This window comes from Osmerus mordax, chromosome 7 (assembly GCF_038355195.1).
Source record: "Osmerus mordax isolate fOsmMor3 chromosome 7, fOsmMor3.pri, whole genome shotgun sequence".
Classification (NCBI taxonomy): domain Eukaryota; kingdom Metazoa; phylum Chordata; class Actinopteri; order Osmeriformes; family Osmeridae; genus Osmerus; species Osmerus mordax.
The window spans coordinates 12,346,224-12,367,773 of NC_090056.1; the positions used below are offsets into that span (position 1 = coordinate 12,346,224).

At 39.7% G+C, this 21,550-nt stretch overlaps 4 protein-coding genes across 5 annotated transcripts; 1 reads left to right on the forward strand and 3 right to left on the reverse strand.

The window, feature by feature from the left end:
- Nucleotides 1-5,830: 5,830 nt before the first annotated feature.
- On the reverse strand, nt 5,831-7,543 carry oard1 (O-acyl-ADP-ribose deacylase 1). Of its 2 annotated transcripts, XM_067240127.1 has the most exons (6): nt 7,404-7,543; nt 7,100-7,309; nt 6,746-6,911; nt 6,603-6,661; nt 6,416-6,528; nt 5,831-6,289 (listed from the first exon to the last, which is right to left on the reverse strand). In XM_067240127.1, exons 2-6 carry the CDS (start codon nt 7,139-7,141, stop codon nt 6,148-6,150), a joined length of 522 nt encoding a protein of 173 aa, XP_067096228.1. In that variant the 5' UTR covers nt 7,142-7,309; nt 7,404-7,543; the 3' UTR covers nt 5,831-6,147. The 2 variants fall into 2 exon arrangements, with proteins under 2 accessions (XP_067096228.1, XP_067096227.1); XM_067240126.1 differs by lacking the exon at nt 7,404-7,543 and having other exon boundaries at nt 6,603-6,911; nt 7,100-7,286.
- Nucleotides 7,544-8,283: 740 nt separating this feature from the next.
- Nucleotides 8,284-9,304, reverse strand: guca1b (guanylate cyclase activator 1B). The gene is made up of 4 exons (XM_067239999.1): nt 9,101-9,304; nt 8,842-8,991; nt 8,486-8,600; nt 8,284-8,402 (listed from the first exon to the last, which is right to left on the reverse strand). Exons 1-4 carry the CDS (start codon nt 9,302-9,304, stop codon nt 8,284-8,286), a joined length of 588 nt encoding a protein of 195 aa, XP_067096100.1.
- Nucleotides 9,305-10,830: 1,526 nt separating this feature from the next.
- On the reverse strand, nt 10,831-15,530 carry LOC136945336 (serine/threonine-protein phosphatase 4 regulatory subunit 2-A-like). The gene is made up of 9 exons (XM_067239103.1): nt 15,402-15,530; nt 15,082-15,163; nt 14,432-14,602; nt 14,098-14,191; nt 13,256-13,293; nt 13,045-13,119; nt 12,673-12,810; nt 12,303-12,565; nt 10,831-12,195 (listed from the first exon to the last, which is right to left on the reverse strand). The coding sequence occupies exons 1-9, from the start codon at nt 15,433-15,435 to the stop codon at nt 11,888-11,890; spliced, it is 1,203 nt and encodes a 400-aa protein (XP_067095204.1). The 5' UTR covers nt 15,436-15,530; the 3' UTR covers nt 10,831-11,887.
- Nucleotides 15,531-16,137: 607 nt separating this feature from the next.
- LOC136945337 (eukaryotic translation initiation factor 4E type 3-like) lies at nt 16,138-19,935 on the forward strand. Its single transcript, XM_067239104.1, has 7 exons — nt 16,138-16,424; nt 17,054-17,126; nt 17,225-17,319; nt 17,411-17,471; nt 18,332-18,398; nt 18,587-18,742; nt 18,861-19,935. The coding sequence occupies exons 1-7, from the start codon at nt 16,249-16,251 to the stop codon at nt 18,905-18,907; spliced, it is 675 nt and encodes a 224-aa protein (XP_067095205.1). The 5' UTR covers nt 16,138-16,248; the 3' UTR covers nt 18,908-19,935.
- Nucleotides 19,936-21,550: the final 1,615 nt, after the last annotated feature.

Sequence of the window (21,550 nt, forward strand, 5' to 3'; positions counted from 1 at the left end):
AGGGCTGGGCACTGCAATGTGCTGCAGTGCTCCCAGCTCTGCTCTGCACACCCACTCCCTCATACCCTCTCTATCTCTGCTCTCTCTAGCTCTTGTTCTTCTCTCTCTCTCTCTCTCTCTCTCTCTCTCTCTCTCTCTCTCTCTCTCTCTCTCTCTCTCTCTCTCTCTCTCTCTCTCTCTCTCTCTCTCTCTCTCTCTCTCTCTTGCCATCTCTGTTGCATCATCTCCATTTTTCTCATCCTCAGTATTCTCTTTCATTTTGCCCTACATCTCTACACATATGAATTCCCATCACTTTCCTTCTCTTCAACCCACCACCCCCCCAATTCATATTGTTTTCCTGTAAAATGTTAAATTCTGTTTTTATCTCGTATTTTTTATATATATTTTTTATATCTCTCTCTTTCTTTCTAACATTCTATTTAAACACGTGCAAAGACACACACATACGCCATGCACACAGACATAGACACACACACTGGACACCTTTCCTCCTATGTTGTGATGAAGTGCCCTGGTTCTGGTTGCAAGGCACATCTGCTCTGTTCCCCTTCTGCACACCAGGGTATTTATCAGGGTGTCACCTCATCCAGGAGGATATGTACTACCTTCACAACGTCCTCTATACTATTCCCCTCTGTACGATACACTCTCATGGTTGAATGACAGGACAGATATTGGCAACTGGATACTCTCCATGTCCACCAGCATGAATATTGATTTTCCAAAACTCGCTATTCGCCAGCCTGGTTGCTGTGACCCAGTACTGCTAAAACCTTTGAGTGTGTTTGGTGGGTTGCTCACACATTGTCTCTGTCCCTGACATGTGTAATTTGAGCACACTGCTAACTGCAGTGTGCCAGGGACAGACGCTGTGGCTCCGCTATGGCGCCTACGCCATCAGTTACAGGAGCGCTCTAAACGCCCTGTGTCACACAATCTGGGACAAGGGGTGTCACACAGAGAGGATGAGCGATGACAAGGCTCACATCTGCCCCTCCTTGGGCCAGCACATGATCACAGTCGAGTACCTGCAAGGAGCAAACCATGTACACCATGCATAAGAATCTCATTTGTTTCTAACAATAAGATTCAAATGTAATCGTTTTGGAATGAAAACAACTCCATAATCTAATATTCTTGACATGTATCATTCATTATCTGTCTCTTTCAAGATAACGATTACCCATGATGTTTTATTCTCTATTGTACAGTATCTTGTAGTTAAAACAACACAGGTATATAACCAGCTGTTAACCTAATTGCATTCTCTGATGACTAGACCAAGAGCAAGCTATCGTATACATTTACATTTACATTTACATTTATTCATTTAGCAGACGCTTTTATCCAAAGCGACTTCCAAGAGAGAGCTTTACAAAGTGCATAGGTCACTGATCATAACAACAAGATAGCCAAAAAACATCGCGAGTAGCCAAAACATGAAGCACACATTGTGAACAACCAAAGTAAGTGCCAAAGGGAAGAACCATAAGAGCATGTAGTTAAACAAGTCACAACCAAACAACATGAACAGCTATAAGTGCAAGTGTACCTGTGGGAAAAAGCAAGCAACAGTAATAAAACAATATATCACAGCGAGAACCAAAAATTTAAATCAGTTACCACTAACCACAAGAGCAACAAGTCTCTAAGCAAGAGTCATTGTGATCCTTGAGGAAACTAACATCGGGTCAAGCGAACCGTTCCTAAGTACCGTTGTACTCCCGGAACAAGTGCGTCTTGAGCCTTTTCTTGAAGGTGGAGAGACAGTCAGTGTCTCTGATGGAGGTGGGGAGTTGATTCCACCACTGGGGGGCCAGACAGGAGAAGAGCTTGTGTTGGGACCGGGCGGTCTTGAGCGGTGGGACCACCAGGCGGTTGTCTGAAGAAGACCGTAGGTGGCGGGTGGGGGTATAAATTAATTTGTCTCTCACGTACTCTAATTATCCGTTTCTCTTCCAATTTCTTTCTATCTCTCAGTCTCAGACCCCACCAGCACACTCCTGGGCACAGTGAGGGTTCTCACTGCAAGTATGACTAGATGAAGGAGATCTCATGTGTCCTATGAGTCCAACATGCTCACTGACCCTCACCATAGATGTTAAGATGTTAAGCTAAGTCCTGTTGTCAGGACTGTATTCGTGACTGGAAGTGTTTGTGGTTACAATTTAAAACAATTATTGATGAAAGAGAGCAGGCGGTGTTAGCTAAAATGTTAATTGTAAAGATTTGTCAGAAGAGGTGTGGCACAAATAAACACAGTTGAGAGTCCCCATATTCTAGAAAGGGAGTAGCACATAAATAATGAAAGGTGTTTTCTCTTCAGTCTTTAATGGTCCGAGAAGAGCAGAAGAGACTGCCAATCTGCTGCAGTTCTCTGTGAGGGACTACAGACACCCAGACTGCTATAGAAACAGGCTTTAGGATGGTTGCTAAGACGGTAGCGAGTGCGCTCTCTCCAAAAACCTTCCTATACTGTTATTTCCATGTGCGATTTGGGTCAGAGGCCTTTTCTAGGAGCTACACCACCTATCACACAGAAATGCTCAATACCATCTACTACTGTAATATACTGTACATAGTGTCAACATATTTGTACCTATGGTATGATGTCAACTTCACATTTCTTGAAAATGTGCCTTACATGATTTACAGTATAGATGTAGGACAGGACACGGTATCTTCTGCTCACCAGTGCCACTTGCCACAATAACTCCTTTACCATAATTATTTATAACTTGGAAACCTAAGCTATAACTTCAAAGGTTTAAAGTGTGTTGAAAATTGTCAGTCAACCCTTTCCATTTAATACAGTACTTTCCTTTTACCCATTTGACCTCATTCAATGATCTGTGGTTTACAGATGAAAACAGACACTGCCCACTGCTGGCCATAGTAAATTCTTGGATATGGGGGATGTGAAGGTCAGAGTACCACAAAAGGACATTGCTACCTTCCCCCACAAAGTATGAACACACTTGGTGTAAACCAAAATATCCAACAGAAAACAATATTGAGGAAATATACAACTAATGTCACAACATACTACAGTAAACCACAAGCCCTTTCCCACATAAAAAATATACTCAGCTTTAACTTAGTATACCCCTGCGATAATGAAGGATGTATGAATATCCCTCTTTTTACAACCCAGAGTAACTCCCCTGACCAGCAGAGGGTAACTGGTGCTACAGGCAAAGACTTGGGGAAGTCCTTCAACAGCAGATGACCCAATCCAGACTCAGCCCGCTCTACCTCATTCAGGCCTACTTTAAGTGTTATCTAAGCAACCCAAAATCACGCACCACTGAAGATCCCTTCACACGTTAGGATGATTATAACAAACCCCTGACACTGTACCACACTGAACCATGCGGATTGTGGTATGTTTCTTCAATCTGATCTACATCATATACACAACAACAACAAATATTATTTTGTAGGATGTGGCTCAGTCCACATCATTTGTTAAACTTGAAGTTTGTTCTGTCCCCAGTGTAAGAGGCTGAGATGCATGACTGTGCTCAGTGCATTGTGTGGGGTGGATGCTGAGGCAGCTCAGCGACAGGGCTGCGATGTAATGGGATACTGCAGCACTAGAGAACCGTGTGCAGAGAAACTTGCCTGGAAGCATCAGGGAGTCCCGCTCTAACCCCTTTCTCCCTCCCTCCCTCCCTTCCTTCCTCTTGCTATCACTGTCACTGACTATCACCAGCTATGCCTTCTCCCTGTCCTTATTCCATTCCTTTCCTGTCAACCATTAACAATACAAAAAGTGCAAAAATATTTTTTTTTAAGATAAAGAATGTAACATACATATACTGTACATTCACGATTCACAATTATAAAGAAAAAGGAAAACATATGTAATATAAGAAAAACTTCCAAACCTACTAGCCCAAAAGTAGATAAGACATCAGCTGCTTACCTTGTGTGCAGAGTGTTCCTCTCAGTTGTAGCTTCTCCAGTGGTTTCAGGACACTTTGAGATAAAGAGAAAAATAATGAATCCCTCAGAATTAATGCCTCTTATTTCCAGTCTTAGAATAAATTAGCCTGGACTACTGCATAGTCCACAAGACACACCTTTACACCTCAGTCCTTCTGTTCACTTTTCCACACAGAGATTCTCACACACACACATTCACATGCACCCCAAGACTGGAGTAGCAAATTGATAAGGATCTGCTCTGGGGAGGGATGAAAACTACACACACAGGCACGGTAGTTTTTTTCATGCCCACTCGTTGTGCTGCTTTTTCCCTGATAGCTTTTCCTGCACTGCATCCTCATTGGCTGAGATGCTTTTCAATAACATAAGCCCTCTTGTTTAATTGGAAGGGGGCAGTTATATGGTGCATGAGAACCCCTCCCGTTCAGCTTCGCTCTCCTCTTTTTTTCCCCACGTAGAGAAGTATGCTGAGCTCTGCAATTTCATACGCAGCGCGTAAAAAAAAGGGAGGGGGGATTGGGGTTGGAAGGGGAAGGAGGGAACATGTGAGAGAAAAAGGCAGTGTGAAGAATCGTCAGGGAGAGCTTAAGGGCAGAAATACAATGAGGTGCAGTAGATAGGACAAGCGGGACGACCGCATGGGACACAGACAGATGAAGCGGTGCTGTGGATGGAGAGATTTGAGGCACAGAATGGGGAATATAGTTTGTACAGTACCACGCCATAACAAGGTGTCATAGCAGGTCAGATTAAAGTAAGAGATCCTTGGGTTAGCTCTGCTGCAGTGTGCAGTTCTAATTTCTAGGCAAGGGGGGATGGGAAGAGGGGGTTGCATGAAGTGCTGCCGAAGCACAGTCTCAATACAGAGGGAGAAAAGCAGCCGCAGTGTGCGCAGCAGCTAATGCCTTTTCCTCATGAATTATTGAAGGTGCCCCAAGGGAGAGTGGGAGGGGGAAAGACTTCTCTCCTCCATACCAGTAGAACACTTCCATCACTGGACTGTCTAGATGTGTGTCCAATATTAATATAATTACTTGTGTGGTATATGATTGAACATTTTTCATTCTTTCTTCTTCTTCATGCAACCTAAAGTCAACCAGGGGCTTTAGAATCACAAGCTTCACAGGTATATAATGCCACAAAAGGGCTTTACCATCCCGCAGCAAATGGATGTGTGAGCTTGACTTTGTGGTGTCTGATTCCCTACCCCCATGCCCATCCCTCACAACTGCCGCTGCCTCTATTGTCTCAGCAGCTATGGAGTATAAAGCACAGATCAATATCACATAATATAATACCTTGAACAAATATGTATGCTTGAATTAGCAGGTTGTGGTAATAGAAACCATGACGGATGGCCTACTATGAACTTTTAATTGTCTAACAAAGAGCATAAAACCTGACCTGTCCCACTTAAGGCATCATGCATTCACACACCAGGCCAGATGGATTATATCTATACTATAATGCAAGGAATCTCGGTGTGTCTGTCTGTGTGGTTTTATAGTGGTATTTTAGAGCAAAAGAGAAGACAATTTAACAGAACATACAGTATGACATTTTATCAACATGTGCAATTGATAATGTAGGAAACAGCAGAAAATTGTTGGCCACATCATTTTCATGATTGTACCAGATCACTGACAATTTGTTTAAAAGAATGAGAAATAGCTTTTTGATGTGTCTAAGTGACTAGATTATGTGGAAGTTGAACATGTACTTTTGAGAATTTCAATTGTGATTAATATAGGTACCAAAACAAAGAAAAACTGTCATCACCTGCTGCATCACAGGCACTACACTATCATTCCAGAAATGTGTCAATATGTGTATAAAATATATATATTTATATCCTTGAAACAAAATAATTCTGTTTAAATAGAAGTATATTTATTTATTTAGTGGAAAACAAATGACAAAATATAGGACACATTAATTGAAAAAGAGTTTGCTAGTGTACATTGTGCAACTATTCTTAAGCAAAACCGTCAAAAGATATACCCCATTTTCAAATGTGGTCCTGAGATGCAATGCGTAGTGAGTTTGACACATCCTTGATTCAATGCCCATAACACAATTGCCTTTATTATAAAAAATAAAATTTGACTTTAAGACATAGACAAAATTAATATGGAAAACTAATCCAAAAGCCCCTGCAGATAGAAAGTTAATTCTTTTTGTTGACAAAGGTATCTATTGTAGAAGTGGTTTCTCCTTGGCTTCTGATTTCTCAGGAAGGGTGTACACAGTGATGCAGATGTCTGTGTGTTGGAAGACCTGATGCAGAATCTCAGACACTTTCTCCCATTTTAGTCGATCAAGGCCACAGCCAATTCTTTCCAGATAAAGATAAAAACCAAAACAGTTATTTAACCAAAAACGACTTAGTGGTTTTGTTATCCATGTTGTTACTTAACAGATATGTTAGCATGAAACCTTGTCTTTAAATGAGATTACTCACCGCGGCATAGATATCTTGGTTACCCCATGTTGAATACACTGAGACCTCATGTCCTTCAGGCTCATATTGAGGCTTTTGTATGAGGGCTTTTGGCTGGCCTTAGCCTTTGTAATCTGCAATAGCATACAACATTAAATTGCTTTTTGTCGGATCTACCATCAAGTTAATCTAACTATCAAGTCCTTACCAGGTAGTATACAAAACGTGTGTCTGTTTTTAATACAGCACAATGTCCAGGCTCCTTTTCTGTAAAAGATTGTTGTGACATTGTATGTATTTTAGACATCTCACACATGGTCTTTACAAGTCTCCATTCAGCCCCAAACTCACTTTGTTTCTTCAGTTCCTCTACTCCTCCAAATTTATCTTTGAACATGACAGCAATGCCAGCCCCCATGCGGCAATCCTTGCTGATACAGTGGGCCAGTGCCTCATCTTCCGGGGAGGAAAACAAGTCGCCCTCGACATGTAGTAGTTTCCAGCTGCTTTTTGCGACCTTACCAGGAGAGGGCAGCATTACACCATAACAGAATGAGTCAAACACTTTCTTCAGCATTAGACATGAATAAGCCTACTTCAGTAGAACTGTGTCAAGCACTTTCTGCCGTCAATTCTGCCACATGTTAAAACACTTATTTGGTATCAGCCTAGTAGAGGAACTCTATGCACACTTGGCGACCTTACCTCGTTTCCGGAGCTGGGTGGTTGCTCAGTTTCAGTTGACATTTAGCTAGCTAGAAGTCCTAACTCAACGGATAGGTGGCTCCAGGCAAGTGAAGTGTCATGTGCACCAGATGAAACAAATTAATCTGTATTTGCACGAGGTTTATCTAGCTTTGCTAACATTTCAAGATAGTTACCTCTAGCAAACAACCGGTGAAGTGTAGAAGTAACCTGCCAGTCACACAATTCATAAACACGTCATTAACGTTTACACGATAAAATAGCAGATATAATGATGATTAGATGAATTCCACAATACACTTACAGAATGGTAAGCGTAGCTGCAACGAGATTCATTTAATTTAAATAACTATTTGGGAGATTTTTTTTACAGTCACATAACGTTACATTCTATAACAACAGTCTTTCTTCACTGATATTTCTTTGCAATGTACAGTACAGTATAACTATTACTGCAGTATCGCCCCCTACTGGAAGGTGATTTGGTTTCGATTAAAATTCCCTTCTCATGTGTACCTTTACCGAGCTACACATTCACACATAGCCGAAAGTTATTACCACTCCCAAGTCATCCGTGTTTATTAAACTTCAAAAGTACACTTTACATTTAAAAAATGCACATTAAAGATACATTTTAGGATCAAAGCAAAAGTTTAGCAAGGGGTCAAAAATAGCCCACAGCATATGATTAGCTAGAGGCCTAGTATAACTTGTAAAACAACAGTAAAACATTTCAACATTTGCAACCATCAAATTACAGGGATACACAATTCCCTTGAGCTCATTAAACACAAGCTAAATGTCATTGCAAAAGGGACTTCACAATGTTTAGTTTGTCTCTGGTTATGGAGTAACAGCATACAGTACCATACAATATCACACTAAATAATATATACATTTTACAGTTTATACACTGAAAATACAGTAAATAAATGTAATGAAGAACACTAAAACACACCCAAACTCAATGCAAACAAAGTAGATATCAAATACTAATTCCAATAAGAAAAGTTGAATAGAAATAAGTTATAAAACACCTGCCTGGGTAACTATTACACAGATATGTTATGTGAATACAGATTAAAGGATGAAAAGAGGAGAGGTCCAGGGCTGATTAGGACAGACCTAGGTCGGCCAAGCAGTCGATTCGCCCTTGACATAACAGTCTATATTCCAGTAATTTCTTAGTCGCTCTTGCGTCTCTCACTGATCCAGTCACCAGGGTTCACATCCATTTGCAGCATCTTCATCACCCACTTGTCCCTCCGTGCCCCATCAATGAACTCATCCAGAGAGAGCTCCCCTGGGTGAGGAGACAGGGTTAGAATCATGATTTTTGCCCCGGAAGAGAAAAAAACTGCAATATGTGTCAAAGACAACTCTTACCATCACCGTTTTCATCCACAAGCTCAAATATCCGGTCAACCACCTGGTCTGGAGTTAGAAGATGGCATTCTTCATCTAGTTCTCCATGACAGGCTTTTTTCAGCCGGTAAATAGACTGAGAGGGGGTGGAGGTGAGAAGGTAGAACAAGAAATACAGACAAATCAGATTATTGACTGGCAAGAAACAGTCTGTAATTACTATGATTAATGTTTAAAAGTGTTCTCCGTACACAACAAGGATTAAGGGGGAGAAACTACATGTCAAATGGCAGTCAAGACACACCCATATCGTTGACAATTAATGAAAATTACAAATTGTTGCTAATTACACAAAACTGCAAAACTGCTGTCAGTACCTCTACAATCTCAAGAAGTTCAGTCTTGTCGATACAGCCACTTCCATCCTTGTCATACATTTTGAATGTCCATTTTAGCTTGTGTTCCAGTTTACCTCTCAAGACAAGGTTCAAGGCTGCAACATATTCAAGAAAATCTATTGTGTTGTCCTGTGCAAAAGAAAGGACACAGGAACAATTAAAAAAAGCTAAATTCTAAACAACGTATAATTCATTTTAAACCTTGATAAGTTGGCCCTCTCACAGCAATTACACTTACCCCATTCTTGTCAAAGGCGCGAAACATGTTCTCAATATAGTCTGCTGCTTCCTTGTTGTCAGTTACACCAAAGAAGCTCTTGAACTCATGCATGAAGAGAGTGCCACTTGGACATTCCACCACAAACTTCTTATACCATTCCTGCAACTCAGCAACTTTAATTTCTTGGTCCGAGTCACTTTCTTCACTCAGACGTTGACCCATCTTGGATATAGTTCCGGAACACTGCAATAATACTCGTCAGATATTGTCTCTCATCTTCAGTTACACACTTGAGGTGAAGAATTTGTCTCTCATGTTACAATGTTACACCAATTGCAATCATTAAGATAAAGAAACTCTATTCTTCAGGTGATCCACACATTTCTTTGCTCCAGTTATATCCCTATAAGTATCACAGCTTGATTTTGGTCCCCTGCTCAGTAAAATCACTGAATGTGATTGAATATTTTTCAGTACAGACAGGAACAAAAAACAAAGGCGTGTGTTCAGTTGATATTACCCTACTCTGTACACACTGTGGGTGTTAGATGAGACAAGGTTGTTATAAGTCACATGGTCTATGGATTATCAATAAACACCAATGTCTGATTCAATTAGTCTGACTGGGATCATATAGAGATTAGCCTCTGTGCAAGTCCTCAGTCTGTACTGTTTATTTCTTCAGTGCGAATGGAAGCAGCAGAACCTTACAAATTAGAATATTTGATGCCAGAACTTGCCAGACGGAGGATAAATAAAGTTAATTCAAACATTTCATGCAAAATGGTTGATAAACAGGTAGATAAATCACACATTGTGTTCAAGCATGAATATGTGTTGGAAGGAAGACAAGGACATGAGATCCGGTCCATGCAAACTGTTCCTTTGGTTTCAATTTGGTCATCATTGCTTTAATGAGTTGGCAAACCCACCTGTTGTATAGCTCTGTTTCAAAGACAATACCCAATGCACACAACACTGCAGTGTTAATCATCTGCATTCAGCTAAACATTTCACAACAATAGAACTTTCCTATCTTTTTACACATCTATGCCAGAATGTAGATATGCAATTATCAATGATCCTGGTCCTTGTGAGACTTAACCTCCTTTGTATGTCCGAAGCCCAGTCCCAGGTTACTTACAGCCATGACTAGATTAGTTATACAATGTCCCCATTATGGGATGCACCATGTTATTTGCAAAGCCGATGAATCATTCAAGCCAAGCATTTGGTAATCCCTCAAACCTTCTGTGCCCAAGGTGTCAAAGCTATTTATATTGACTCTCATGCCAACCGTTGATTTGCTTTCTTCAGTCACATCCCAAAATGTGACTAAAGTGTTCCACACAAAATGTATAACAAACTTGAAGATGTCTTTTTCACCACCAAATGCGTTTTACCTGCCACCTACTGCTGTCATAATTGTAATCAAAATATAATAATCCTCTCCCAACTCTTAAAATTAAATACTGGGATTCTTAATACTATATATCAGTGGGAAGTCAAACATCGGCCACTTTGTCCTTTAATAAATAAGTTTACAAGTGAATATGTGCCCTGGCCCAGTACCTTCTCAGCTCAGATAACCCGCTGACATCACGTTTTATAAGGATAAGTACCTTTGACCTCAGTCTTGTGAAGAGAAATTAAATAACATTTATTTGCTTTTCGTCCTTTCTTTTCTGCTTAAAGCTGAAATATTGTAAGGAGAACCTTTTCAATGTAAACTGAAGGGTCGCTTTAAAGTGATAAACCAGTATTACAAAACTTTATTCATAGTTGCCAAAAGATACATCTTTCTAGATACATAGTAAGCATGTACCACACTTAAAATGTTAGCATTTATTGCTGCATATGAAATTGTGTTGCAAGCCCAAGCATCCAAGAGATGTTTTACAAAGGCAGTGAACATATCAATCTACAAAATTGACTTTACAGAAATTGAAAAAATCCTACATATCAAAAAGGGGTTGCAGAAACATGGTAAATATATGATAGCCAACAAAGAACATCTTGGGTGAAAGAAATAGACCTACACCTCAATCACTTCAGCATTTTGTGCTGGGTTTTTGATGGTCAATAATGTTTTGAAAATTGCATGTTTTTTAATCATATTTATATATTTACTTTTAGAAGATATTTATAAACTTGCACTGAAAGCTGATGCTAATGCCTATCCAATTTACAAAGTAACAAAGAGAAACCATAAAGATGCCATGTCTTGGCTTGTCTTTCATATTTTAGTTTCAAAATACAGAAACAAAACTATAGCAAAATAGTCTATTACTGATAATCTTTGCATCATAATCTGATGGTAATAGACCCATGTCATACTACAGGCCCACAGGCCTAGTTTAGACTAAAGTGGGCCAAGATGACATTCACATCAGTGATAGCCAAAACAATAAATGTCTTAATGACACCATGCAAAACTGTCAACCAAGCATACATCTAAAAAAAATCTGCTAAAATGTCTGAAAAGGTTAAAGAGACAGTGACGAAAATAGTAAACTATTGGGAATCAAAAGGCCTTAAAACATAACTGTGTGAATTAATTCAAAGAGCATTCGAAGTCTTAGTATAAATGATAAACTTCCAGTTTTATAAAACAAAGTGATGGGTGGCTGCAAGAACGTTGGGTCATAGAACGCAAGAGGAGAGAGGTTGGAGCCAAAATCCTGTGAGGCCCTTGGTGAAACCCCCTCTACCCTTCACCTGTCCTGGGAGATGACGGGTCCACAGTGTTACAGGGATCTCCTGGTGGTATATAATACAGTGTCTAATCAGTCAGGTGGCCCAGGTTCAGTCCTGTTCCATGGCCTCCTCTCCTGCAGTCTCTGGGCTCTCTGAGCTGGCCTCTGTAGCGCCCTCTGCTGAGGACTCAGCAGTACTACTGGGAGAGGCGGGGAGAAGCTGGTCACTGGTCGTACTGTCCCCACAGCTGCTGCTTACTGGGTCTCCGCTTGGCCCATCTTCCTGCTCATTCAGGCTCAAATTCTTCCCCGACTGCTCTGAGGTGCAGTCACTCTTTTGGCTATGAGCTGCAACAGCCTCTCCATCTCCAGTCTCTTCCTCCTCATCTTGGGACTCAGTCTGCGTGCTGGTGGGCACTGAGAGAGGAAGAACAACATTCGGTTCTACTGAATAACACCCAAAATTGTTTACCCAATTATCATTGGGTAAGACACAGAATCACAATTACTGCAAAACCACTTACTATGATCCTCTCCAGTTACCACATTAGCAGGGTTACCCTGTTCCACTTCAGCATCTGTCGATGACTCTGGTGTGTCGGACGAGCTTTCTGGACGTGCAGGACAGGATGACTCCCTCTCTTCTTCCTCATTTTCCTCTTCATCATTGTCAAATTTCAGCCTCTTGACCTCGTGTCCATCTGCCTCCATGGCATCCTCGTCATCTGCATGCTTGTTCTTTACCAAACTGCTTTGGGGGCTTTCCCCTTCTGATAATGACGATACACTACAGAGACAATCAAAGCAACACATTCAATGCATAATCTCAATTGAATCATCTCTTTGCACCAACTAGTTTTTGTAACTATGAACACAAATGCTAGTTCCAGTTACCCAATGTGCTTCTCTCCCTGTCCTGAGCTTTTCCCTTTGTTATCCGAGCAGTCAGGGAGTCCATTAGTAGAGAGAGAGGAGGATATGGAAATCTTTGGTCGACTGAATGGCCTTGGGGTGCCTGGTCCATTTACATTTCTACATTATGGAGAGTACAATTGTTAAAAATGAGGTGAAATCCCATCCATTTCTTCTGATAGATCAGCATAGTGGCATGTGTCACTGAACCCACTCTGCCCTCCCTCTTTCTTTATCTCTTAGCTCCATGAAATAACACATGCACCAAGCCTTCATTGGAGTGTCCCATCCTCATTTAAAACAGCAACATTACATTTTTGAAATAAAATTATTTTATAGGTATGCGGCTCTCACCTGTCTGAATAAAGAGATGAGTTGCCAGGGAACATCACTCCATTCATTCTGTTTATACTGGTTGCCCCATTCTTTCTTTTAAAGGGTAGATATAAACAACATAAAGACTACTTTTGAAAGGTATCTGTTGATCAACAGTTAAAAAACGTACATCGCAACTAATGTACATTTCAAATGACTATGTATTTACCACGTGACAGTTGATACTTACTCAGAGGTAGGATACACACAGCTGACCACCAGAACATTCTGCAACACACAAAGTCAGATGGGTAAAAAAAAATATATATATACATATATTTTGACAATACCGTGAACATGTTACAGTGTGACATTCGGCATGTCATTTGTCTTTGTATTGCTTGTCAATGTTGCTTCCTTACACACCCTCTGCGGGATATGATCTTGTGTCCATTGAACCACACAACTGATCATAAACACCGCTTTATCCAGCTACACTGGCAAAAAGCGATGGCATGGTTGGGTGGCATTTATATTGAGGAGTGAGTTTAACCAATTCCCCTCGGTTACACACAAAAGGTAATATATTTGTCATATTTCATCACTAGTCTTGATTACTTTTAAAACTATGCTCCTTCAATACAAACTTGTCCATGTTTTTCAAGGGCGCTAAGGGAAAATGTTTGGGACTTCATGTAGGAATGCTTGGCTGGACCTGATGTTCCCTCCAGGATCACAATGACTCGTATTGAGAGACTTGTTGCTCTTGTTGGTTAGTTGTAACGGTTTCAAATTCTTGTACTCGCTGTGAAATATTTTACTGTTGATTGTTTTTTCTACAGGTGCACTCTTGTGGGGAGTTTCATGTTGTTCAATTGTAACTTGTTTAACTCCATGCACTTATGGTTCTTCCCTTTGGCACTTATTTGGTTTTCCACAATGTATGCTTCATGTTTTGGCTGCTCGTAATGTTTGGGGCCATCTCGTTGTTATGATCAGTGACCTATGCTCTTTTGTAAAGCTCTCTCTTGGAAGTCGCTTTGGAAAAAAGTGTCTGCTAAATGCATAAATGTAAATGTAAGAAGTATTCACCTTCTCAACCCCTCTGAGGAACTTGTCTGTTCCTGTGTAGTTCTTTTTGGGCTCAGTGAGAAGTTCACACAGACGTTGGATAGTAAATGGAATCCTGAAAAAGATTATAAAATAAATCAAGCCATTATGGGGGATAGACCGTGTTGATAGCTTGAGGAGTGGTGTGGATACTCTTTGGATTAACAGCTCACCCTATACATTTCCCAATGCATATATGATTAGTTTGCATTTGTATCTGTTGTGACACCTGTCTTGGTCACCTGAAACTAGATTTGCAGTTAAATGAACAATATTTCCATTGTAATGTGTCTACCATATTGCATGCCGTACTCACCCATTGTATCCATCCACAATTTTTAAAATCCTCTCCTTCATGTCTTTGAAGGGAATGTACTCTACATTGGGATTAGCAGGGCTTCGTTGATCTGGCGTTGATGCTTGAAAATCATCCATAACTCTTTCAAGTTTAAACAAGAAGTAACTTTTAAACTGTGTCCATGGAATCCTGCCAGAACACAAAAACGCGATCAATGTAAATTGACCGAAAAGATTGTGTTCCTCCAACCAATAATCAGCCTTTTGTATTCAATGGTGGTCTGTCATCAGTGCTGTCAAAACAACAAGTACCCCTGTAACTCTTAAGCCCAGTTTCCCAGACATGGATGGAGTCTAGTCCTAAAGTAAGAGAAATTTCTATGAAGATCTCTATTTAAAAAGTTTTTAGTCTAGCACTAGGCTTAATCCATTGTCTGGTAAACTAGGCCTTGGTGTGCAACAGGCATTTGTTTCAAGAGCACAGGGGACACAGTAATGGTTAGATATAGACAGCGACCTAGGCGTCTGCATACATCGCATGGGATCTAACTAACTAGTTGGCTTGGCTAACGTAAGACAGCTTGATAGCACGATATTGATAGGTATCATAGCTACTACTAGCTCAATTAACATACAGTAGCTTTTCTGTTGGTGTCTCGTGAGACTCACATAGTTTCTCCGGTTTTGGCGACATGGCACAATAATTGATCCAAGACAGGACATGTCTCTCTCTCCCCTTTCTTCTCGAAGTCTGTGCACAATCACATAAAATAATGTACAGTACATAACAAGTTAAGCAGGAAATGGCTAGCTACCGAGCCAGCTAGCTAACACAGTTGGAGCTAGCTAGCATTTCTAGCCGGGTTGCGTAGTCGATGATAGCAAGCTTGTGTTTATGAGACTAAAATGGGATGGAACGCTTCTGTACAATTTAACATTAAAGCAAAACAACATTATAATAATTATAACACATAATAACATCAACTGACCTTTAAAAGCCTCCAAAACTGTGTCGATCTCCATGGTGGTGGCTAGCTAACTGCAAATGTCCCCTGCTCCACCGTCAGCGACAGGAAGCGCACAAGACAACAGTAGCGTCAATGCGCTCTCGGTTTATGTCACGGGTGCGAGGAATTTCTAGAACGAACTCGTTCCATGCCACCGGACTTTCATAGCCAGGCAGCCACAATTAAAGTATAAAGTATCCGTTTTACGACAAAAATTGCGTATTTGATTTTCCTGTAATGTTGATACTGATGTTCTGGTATAAAAGCTGGTGCGACTCATCATGCCTTATGGCAGCTTTATTGATTCCAGAAATGTGTGTCCAGGCATTTTACAGACTTGAACTTGTTACACACAACGTATTTAGGTTAGTATATATTACAAATATACATATTTAAATGTATGATACATATGCATATGCTGCATCCGTCTGTAAAAGTTTCAAATAAATGAGACGTTCTGCTAGCCTCCACAGACAAAATAGACATCCACATAGACCTATGTGATGTGTTGCTGTTCGTCTTTTTCGCTGGTAGCTGTGGTACTTTCAGCCCTCTATTTACACGTATTTTGTTTTCTTACATACGAAACTGTTTGAATTGTTTTTGTATATTAAAGGAACATGCAGTCCACCAGCGACTGATTCAACGAGAGCGCTGAGGAGCCGTAGAACGTAAACGCAATTCATATGCTACGTCATCTGTTGTTGTGGCGGCGGCAGGCCGGTGAAGCGGCGAATGAGTCAGCAGCAGCAGAAGAACTAGACTTTCACAAAGGTGGAAGAGGTCTCTCCGGTAAAGAAACCAAATTGTGTGTTTTTTAATTACTGTTATGGCAGTCCCTGCTGCTGCTAACATGCATTTGAGAACATCAAGTCCAAACAGTTTGGTAAAGTCTAAGGACCTCAACATCCATATTGAAGAAAGAGAATTGGAAAACATAAACAGCGATGAAAACCACGGCACAACGCTTCCCTTGCATTCTCCATGGACTTTCTGGCTCGACAGGTAAGGTCCTAGCTCCGTCTGACATACGTTTGGGACTCAATTAGTGGGTTAATTGGTTCCTTAGTAAACAAAGGAGAGTCTGCCTAGTTCCTGTAAATCAGCGCGAGCGCATCATGTCTGCAGATAAGGAGTTGTTGATCCATTGTTTTGATTTTAAACTGGAGATACACTGTGTCATCCTTAATCGACAAAAACCTTCGTGACATTTTGAAGCCTGTTGCTAAGTTTATGTAACTGTCGCTAAAATGGAGGTCTTTAGTGTGTTTATAATAATCTGCTTTTGTGTACTGAGAGTTCACTTTACAGTCACGGACTTGACCTATTTGCAGCAGTGAGTAACAAAAACATGTCCTCTGTACCCTACATCTGTTTATAAGTTCAGAGGGGGTCAGTGTTGTTTACTAATAGATTGTCACCTGATCTCACTCCAAGCACTACTGTATGATGAGCACAACTTACAGTCAAACGTTAACCATCTCTGTCCAGGGGCCGCTGTATTACAGTCACACGTTTATGATCTATTATTTATTAGCTTTTAGTTCAAAACTCCAGTGCAAAAACGGATCCTGTAGAAACAGTTAACACTTGTATTTAAATGATTGATTCTTTCTGTTTGTATTGGCGTCCAGATCCCTACCAGGAACCACAGCAGCAGAATGTGAATCAAATTTAAAAAAAATCTACACAGTGCAAACTGTCCAGGTGAACATGGCAGGTTGCATCGCAGTAATAATTTTGTAACTGCAAATGCAATGTACCCATAAATGACACAATTGTTCTGCCACTTTCTATTTGTATAGTGCTTTTGGAGAGTGTACAACAACATACCTGGAGTGGCCAGCCTACCACTGAGATGCAGCTATCATTTAATGAGGGGAGAGAGAAGACCACTTTGGTGACAGAGCATAGATAATTAAACTGTTTCAATGCCCCCCCCCCTCTCCAAACTCTCTTACACTCTGCATATTTCCTTTCTCCCCATACAGGGAAGAAGAAAGCAATGCTAAAGGAGGAGTTTGGAAGATGAAAGTACCCAAAGACAGCACAGTCAGTGTGATAAAAAGATAACCCACAAAATATAAATCGACTCTGATTATGATATAAATAATATTTATATTTATAAATGTCTGTGTAAGAATGAAAGCAGCATTGTATTTTCCCCCCTCTTCTTTTCTTGTGTTGGTGAAGTGGCATTCATCTTATCTTATTGTAATGCTCATAGTCCAGATGTAAACTTTGGGTTTCACTTCAGTTTTTATCAGACTTGCTTGCACAATGGGCTTTAAATGTAAAAACGCATACACTACCGTTCAAAAGTTTGGGGTCACCCAGACAATTTTGTGTTTTCCATGAAAACTCACACTTTTATTATCAAATAACTTTCAAAATGAATAGAAAATATAGTCAAGACATTTACAAGGTTAATTATTATTATTAGAAATAATTATTTTTATTTTAAATATAAATTTTGTTCTTCAAACTTTTCTTTCGTCAAATAATGCTCCATTTGCAGCAATTACAACATTGCAGACCTTTGGCATTCTAATCCTTCTAATCATCCATTAGTCTTCTAAGGCAATTAACAAACACAATGTACCATTTGAACACATACAGTAATAGTTGCTGGAAATGGGCCTCTATACACCTATGTAGATATTTCATTAAAAACCAGACGTTTCCACCTAGAATAGTCATTTACCACATTAACAATGTATAGTGTTCTGATTAATTTAACGTTATCTTAATTGAAAAAAACTACTGTGCTTTTCTTTCAAAAATAAGGAAATTTTTTAGTGACCCCAAACTTTTGAACGGTAGTGTGTATGTATATATTTATATGTATTTTTTTTAAATGGTTGGTATGCGGTGTAAGTCACATTCAGTTATATCCCCCTCTTTGTATCCAGCCAGCTGTATGGAAAGAGTTACTATTGGCCACCATTGGGGAGCAATTTACAGATTACTGTGCTTCAGGTAAGTGTGGAGAAGCATAGTTTTCTTGTCAGTCTTCAGTCTGTTTTGGTTTGTTGCACCATAAGAAGACTGTACTTTGGAGCCTAAAGTACTGTATGGCAAAACACAAAATATACTAATGTAAATATGTCACTGTATGTTTCATTTTGGTCTATTTTCTGAAATGTGTCCCCTTGTTTATTTTGCAGAAGATGAAGTCGTTGGGGTTAGTGTCAGTGTACGTGACAGAGAGGATGTAGTTCAGGTCTGGAATGGAAATGCTTCTTTTGCCAATGAAGCAAATGTCTTAGGAAGGATTTATGAACTTCTTCCTCAAATTTCTTTTAAAGCAGTATTTTATAAGCGTGAGTAATTTCTTTGCAACTTTACATTGTAATGATTGTGAGTTTCTGTAATTGAATACCATTGTCATCAAGTGTAATCTGATCATTATCTGATCAGATCAATGTTTTTCTGTTCCAGCACACGAGGAGCATCATGCTTTTGAAGGAGGTCGCTCAAGACATTAGTATAATTTGCACGTTTGACACTTTATATTGATGTGGTGTTTTAAAAAGAAAGGGGAATACCTGTTTTCCTAGCCTGAGCACAGATTTCTTTTAAAAAAAAGAACTAAACTTATGTTATACAATAACTTAGTTTGGTTAGTACATGGTTGTATTTGTTTTATAAAGAGACATTTTGTGAAACATCATGTACAGCAAGATTTTTACACATTTTAGGGCAGTATCTAGTTCTAGATAAAGCAGTCTGAACTCAACTAATTATATAGTTTGACCATAAAATATTGCACATTATATATTTTTTTGTTTTTTTGATGCTGTTTGTTTGGGTTGGTGGACAGGCTGTAAATATGTCAGCTGTTACAAGTCGTCTTTTTAGTGAAGGGATTTCAGTTATCCTGAACATCTTTCTGTTTGTCTTGAGAAATTAATAGTATCACCTTGAATTTCTTGTGTAATATGACTAGCTATTGCACAAACACTGAGTTTTTGTTAATTAAATCTTAAGGTCCCTCTTTTTTATGACATATTTGAAGTTGAATGATATGCCAATTTATAAATGAAAGGTACAAAAGTTTTTTGTTTTGTTTTTTGTAAAAAGAGAAACGTTTGTCAGCTATAAATTATGTATGTGTGTTATGTAATCTTATGAAGTCCTCTGAGTAGTATAGCAAGCAACACAGCTCAGTGCCAGTGAATTTTTTTTTGGAGCTGTCGATTGTCCTGTCCCAGTCAATCACCTTCTGCGAGGTGGGCCTTTCGCCTTGTCTTATTTTGTGAAACCACTGTCAATCAAACTCTAGCTGAAGAAAAGTGTGGAAGTTAAGACAAGAATTACGAGTGCTGTTACTCATTTGAATAGCCTACATTTTTATAAAGTTACCATTGCAGCTTTAAGCTGTTGGTTATTTTACATGTTTTATTTTTTTTGCAGATTCGACCGTTTGGATTCGAATGGTTGTACAATGGTATTTTTGCCGACACAGTAGTTTTTGAAAAGCTTATAATACAAAATTAAAACATAATTTAACCGACTCAAGTTCATTATGGAGATGTTGCGATGAAGGTCTAACATTCACCCCGCCTAGTACAACGGGTTGCAAACTGGGTTACATTCAGGCTCAGTCAGACGCTAGCTGATCGTACAGCATCTTGTTGTTGGCTAGCTTGCTAGCTAGCAATTAGTCGGAAACTATTGTAGGTAGAGCTTGAGCTAGCCTAGCTAAGTCAGACAGCTAGCCACCACAGCCAAAGTAGAAGAACAATTTGCTTGTATTTACAACTAGCACAACTGTTTATCCGGTGAGCTAATGTAATATTCACGTGCGACCCGGGGCTTTTAAACGCAGTGATACAGTATTGTAGCGAAAGTTAACTACAGTAGTCTAGTACTGGACTAGTCTAGCTTAGGTAGGCTGTGTACTGTGCTAAGCTAAGTTAAGTAGGGATCTCTCACTCTTGTTTGTTGCACGGGCGGGGACAAGTCAGGTCTGTTGCGACTTCCAAAACTAAACGGTATGTTGGTAGGTAGGTAACGTTAGTTGAGTAGATTAATATGTGTGGAATGGAAAGTCATCATCCCGAAATATGAATATGATGTAAGCTTCGTCACCGTGGCTAGCATAAAAACAAAGCGTTGCTGCTGGGAATGAGAAACAGCCAGATAACTACTAAAGATAGCCTTGCAAATACTGTACTGTACCATTAGTTCCTACAGTAGCCTACTAGTAGACAGCTAGAGCTAGCGACAAGTACTAGTTACTGTACTCTACAAGTCGTTAGCTAAATCATGTAGTTACAGTTAGCCAGCTACAAACAATGCTTTCGTTCTCGGTATTACAAACACAGGTAGGCTACAGGTACAGGTCTACTTCAGGTACAGTACGGTAGCAGACAATTATAGCTAGAGCTAATATTTAAACACTTTTTTTTTTATTGTTGGGCCCTTTTTGAAATGTCATTAAAATATGATTGACAATCCCTGATCAAATACAGTACTCGCTTGGACGTGCGTTAGTCAGAAACAGACCTGTGTGTGTACTGGATTAGGTTCCAGTTGTCAGATGTTCAAATTTTACAGTGTTAGGAATGATGAAAACCCCAAGGCCTGTTACCAACAAATAGTGTAAGTGGCATTGGCGTTGTCTTTAAGGGCATCCAAAAATAATTATTTTGATTAAAGCTTAATTTGGATCAGGTCAGATGAACACAAACTATGTTGATGCATAAGTTAACTTGTATAATACAATTAAATTATTGTAGTGTTTGATCAAATTTCGTCCAGTTTCGCAATTATTTCGCAAATATCTAAATTCTCTTTACATTGTGCTAGCACTAGCAGAGACTGGGTGTGCCTATGTCTATTGGGTGTGCTACCTGCCAGAGCTGTTTATCACACCACCTGGTTATTAGTAAATGGCTCAAGGAGGAATATGTGTTTGCTCATAAACACCAGCGCAGAGCCTCTTTGTTTACTGTAGCCATGGCAGCAATCAGTTAGCCCAGAGGGACTGTTTACTCTGTAAACAAACCTTCAATAATTCAGTTAAAATTGTGAAAGCACTGCGACTGCACGAAGCTCTGTCGAAAATATTGTGTCATTTGATCTGCAACACATGGCTATCGAGATCAATGTAAGACCATTTTGCA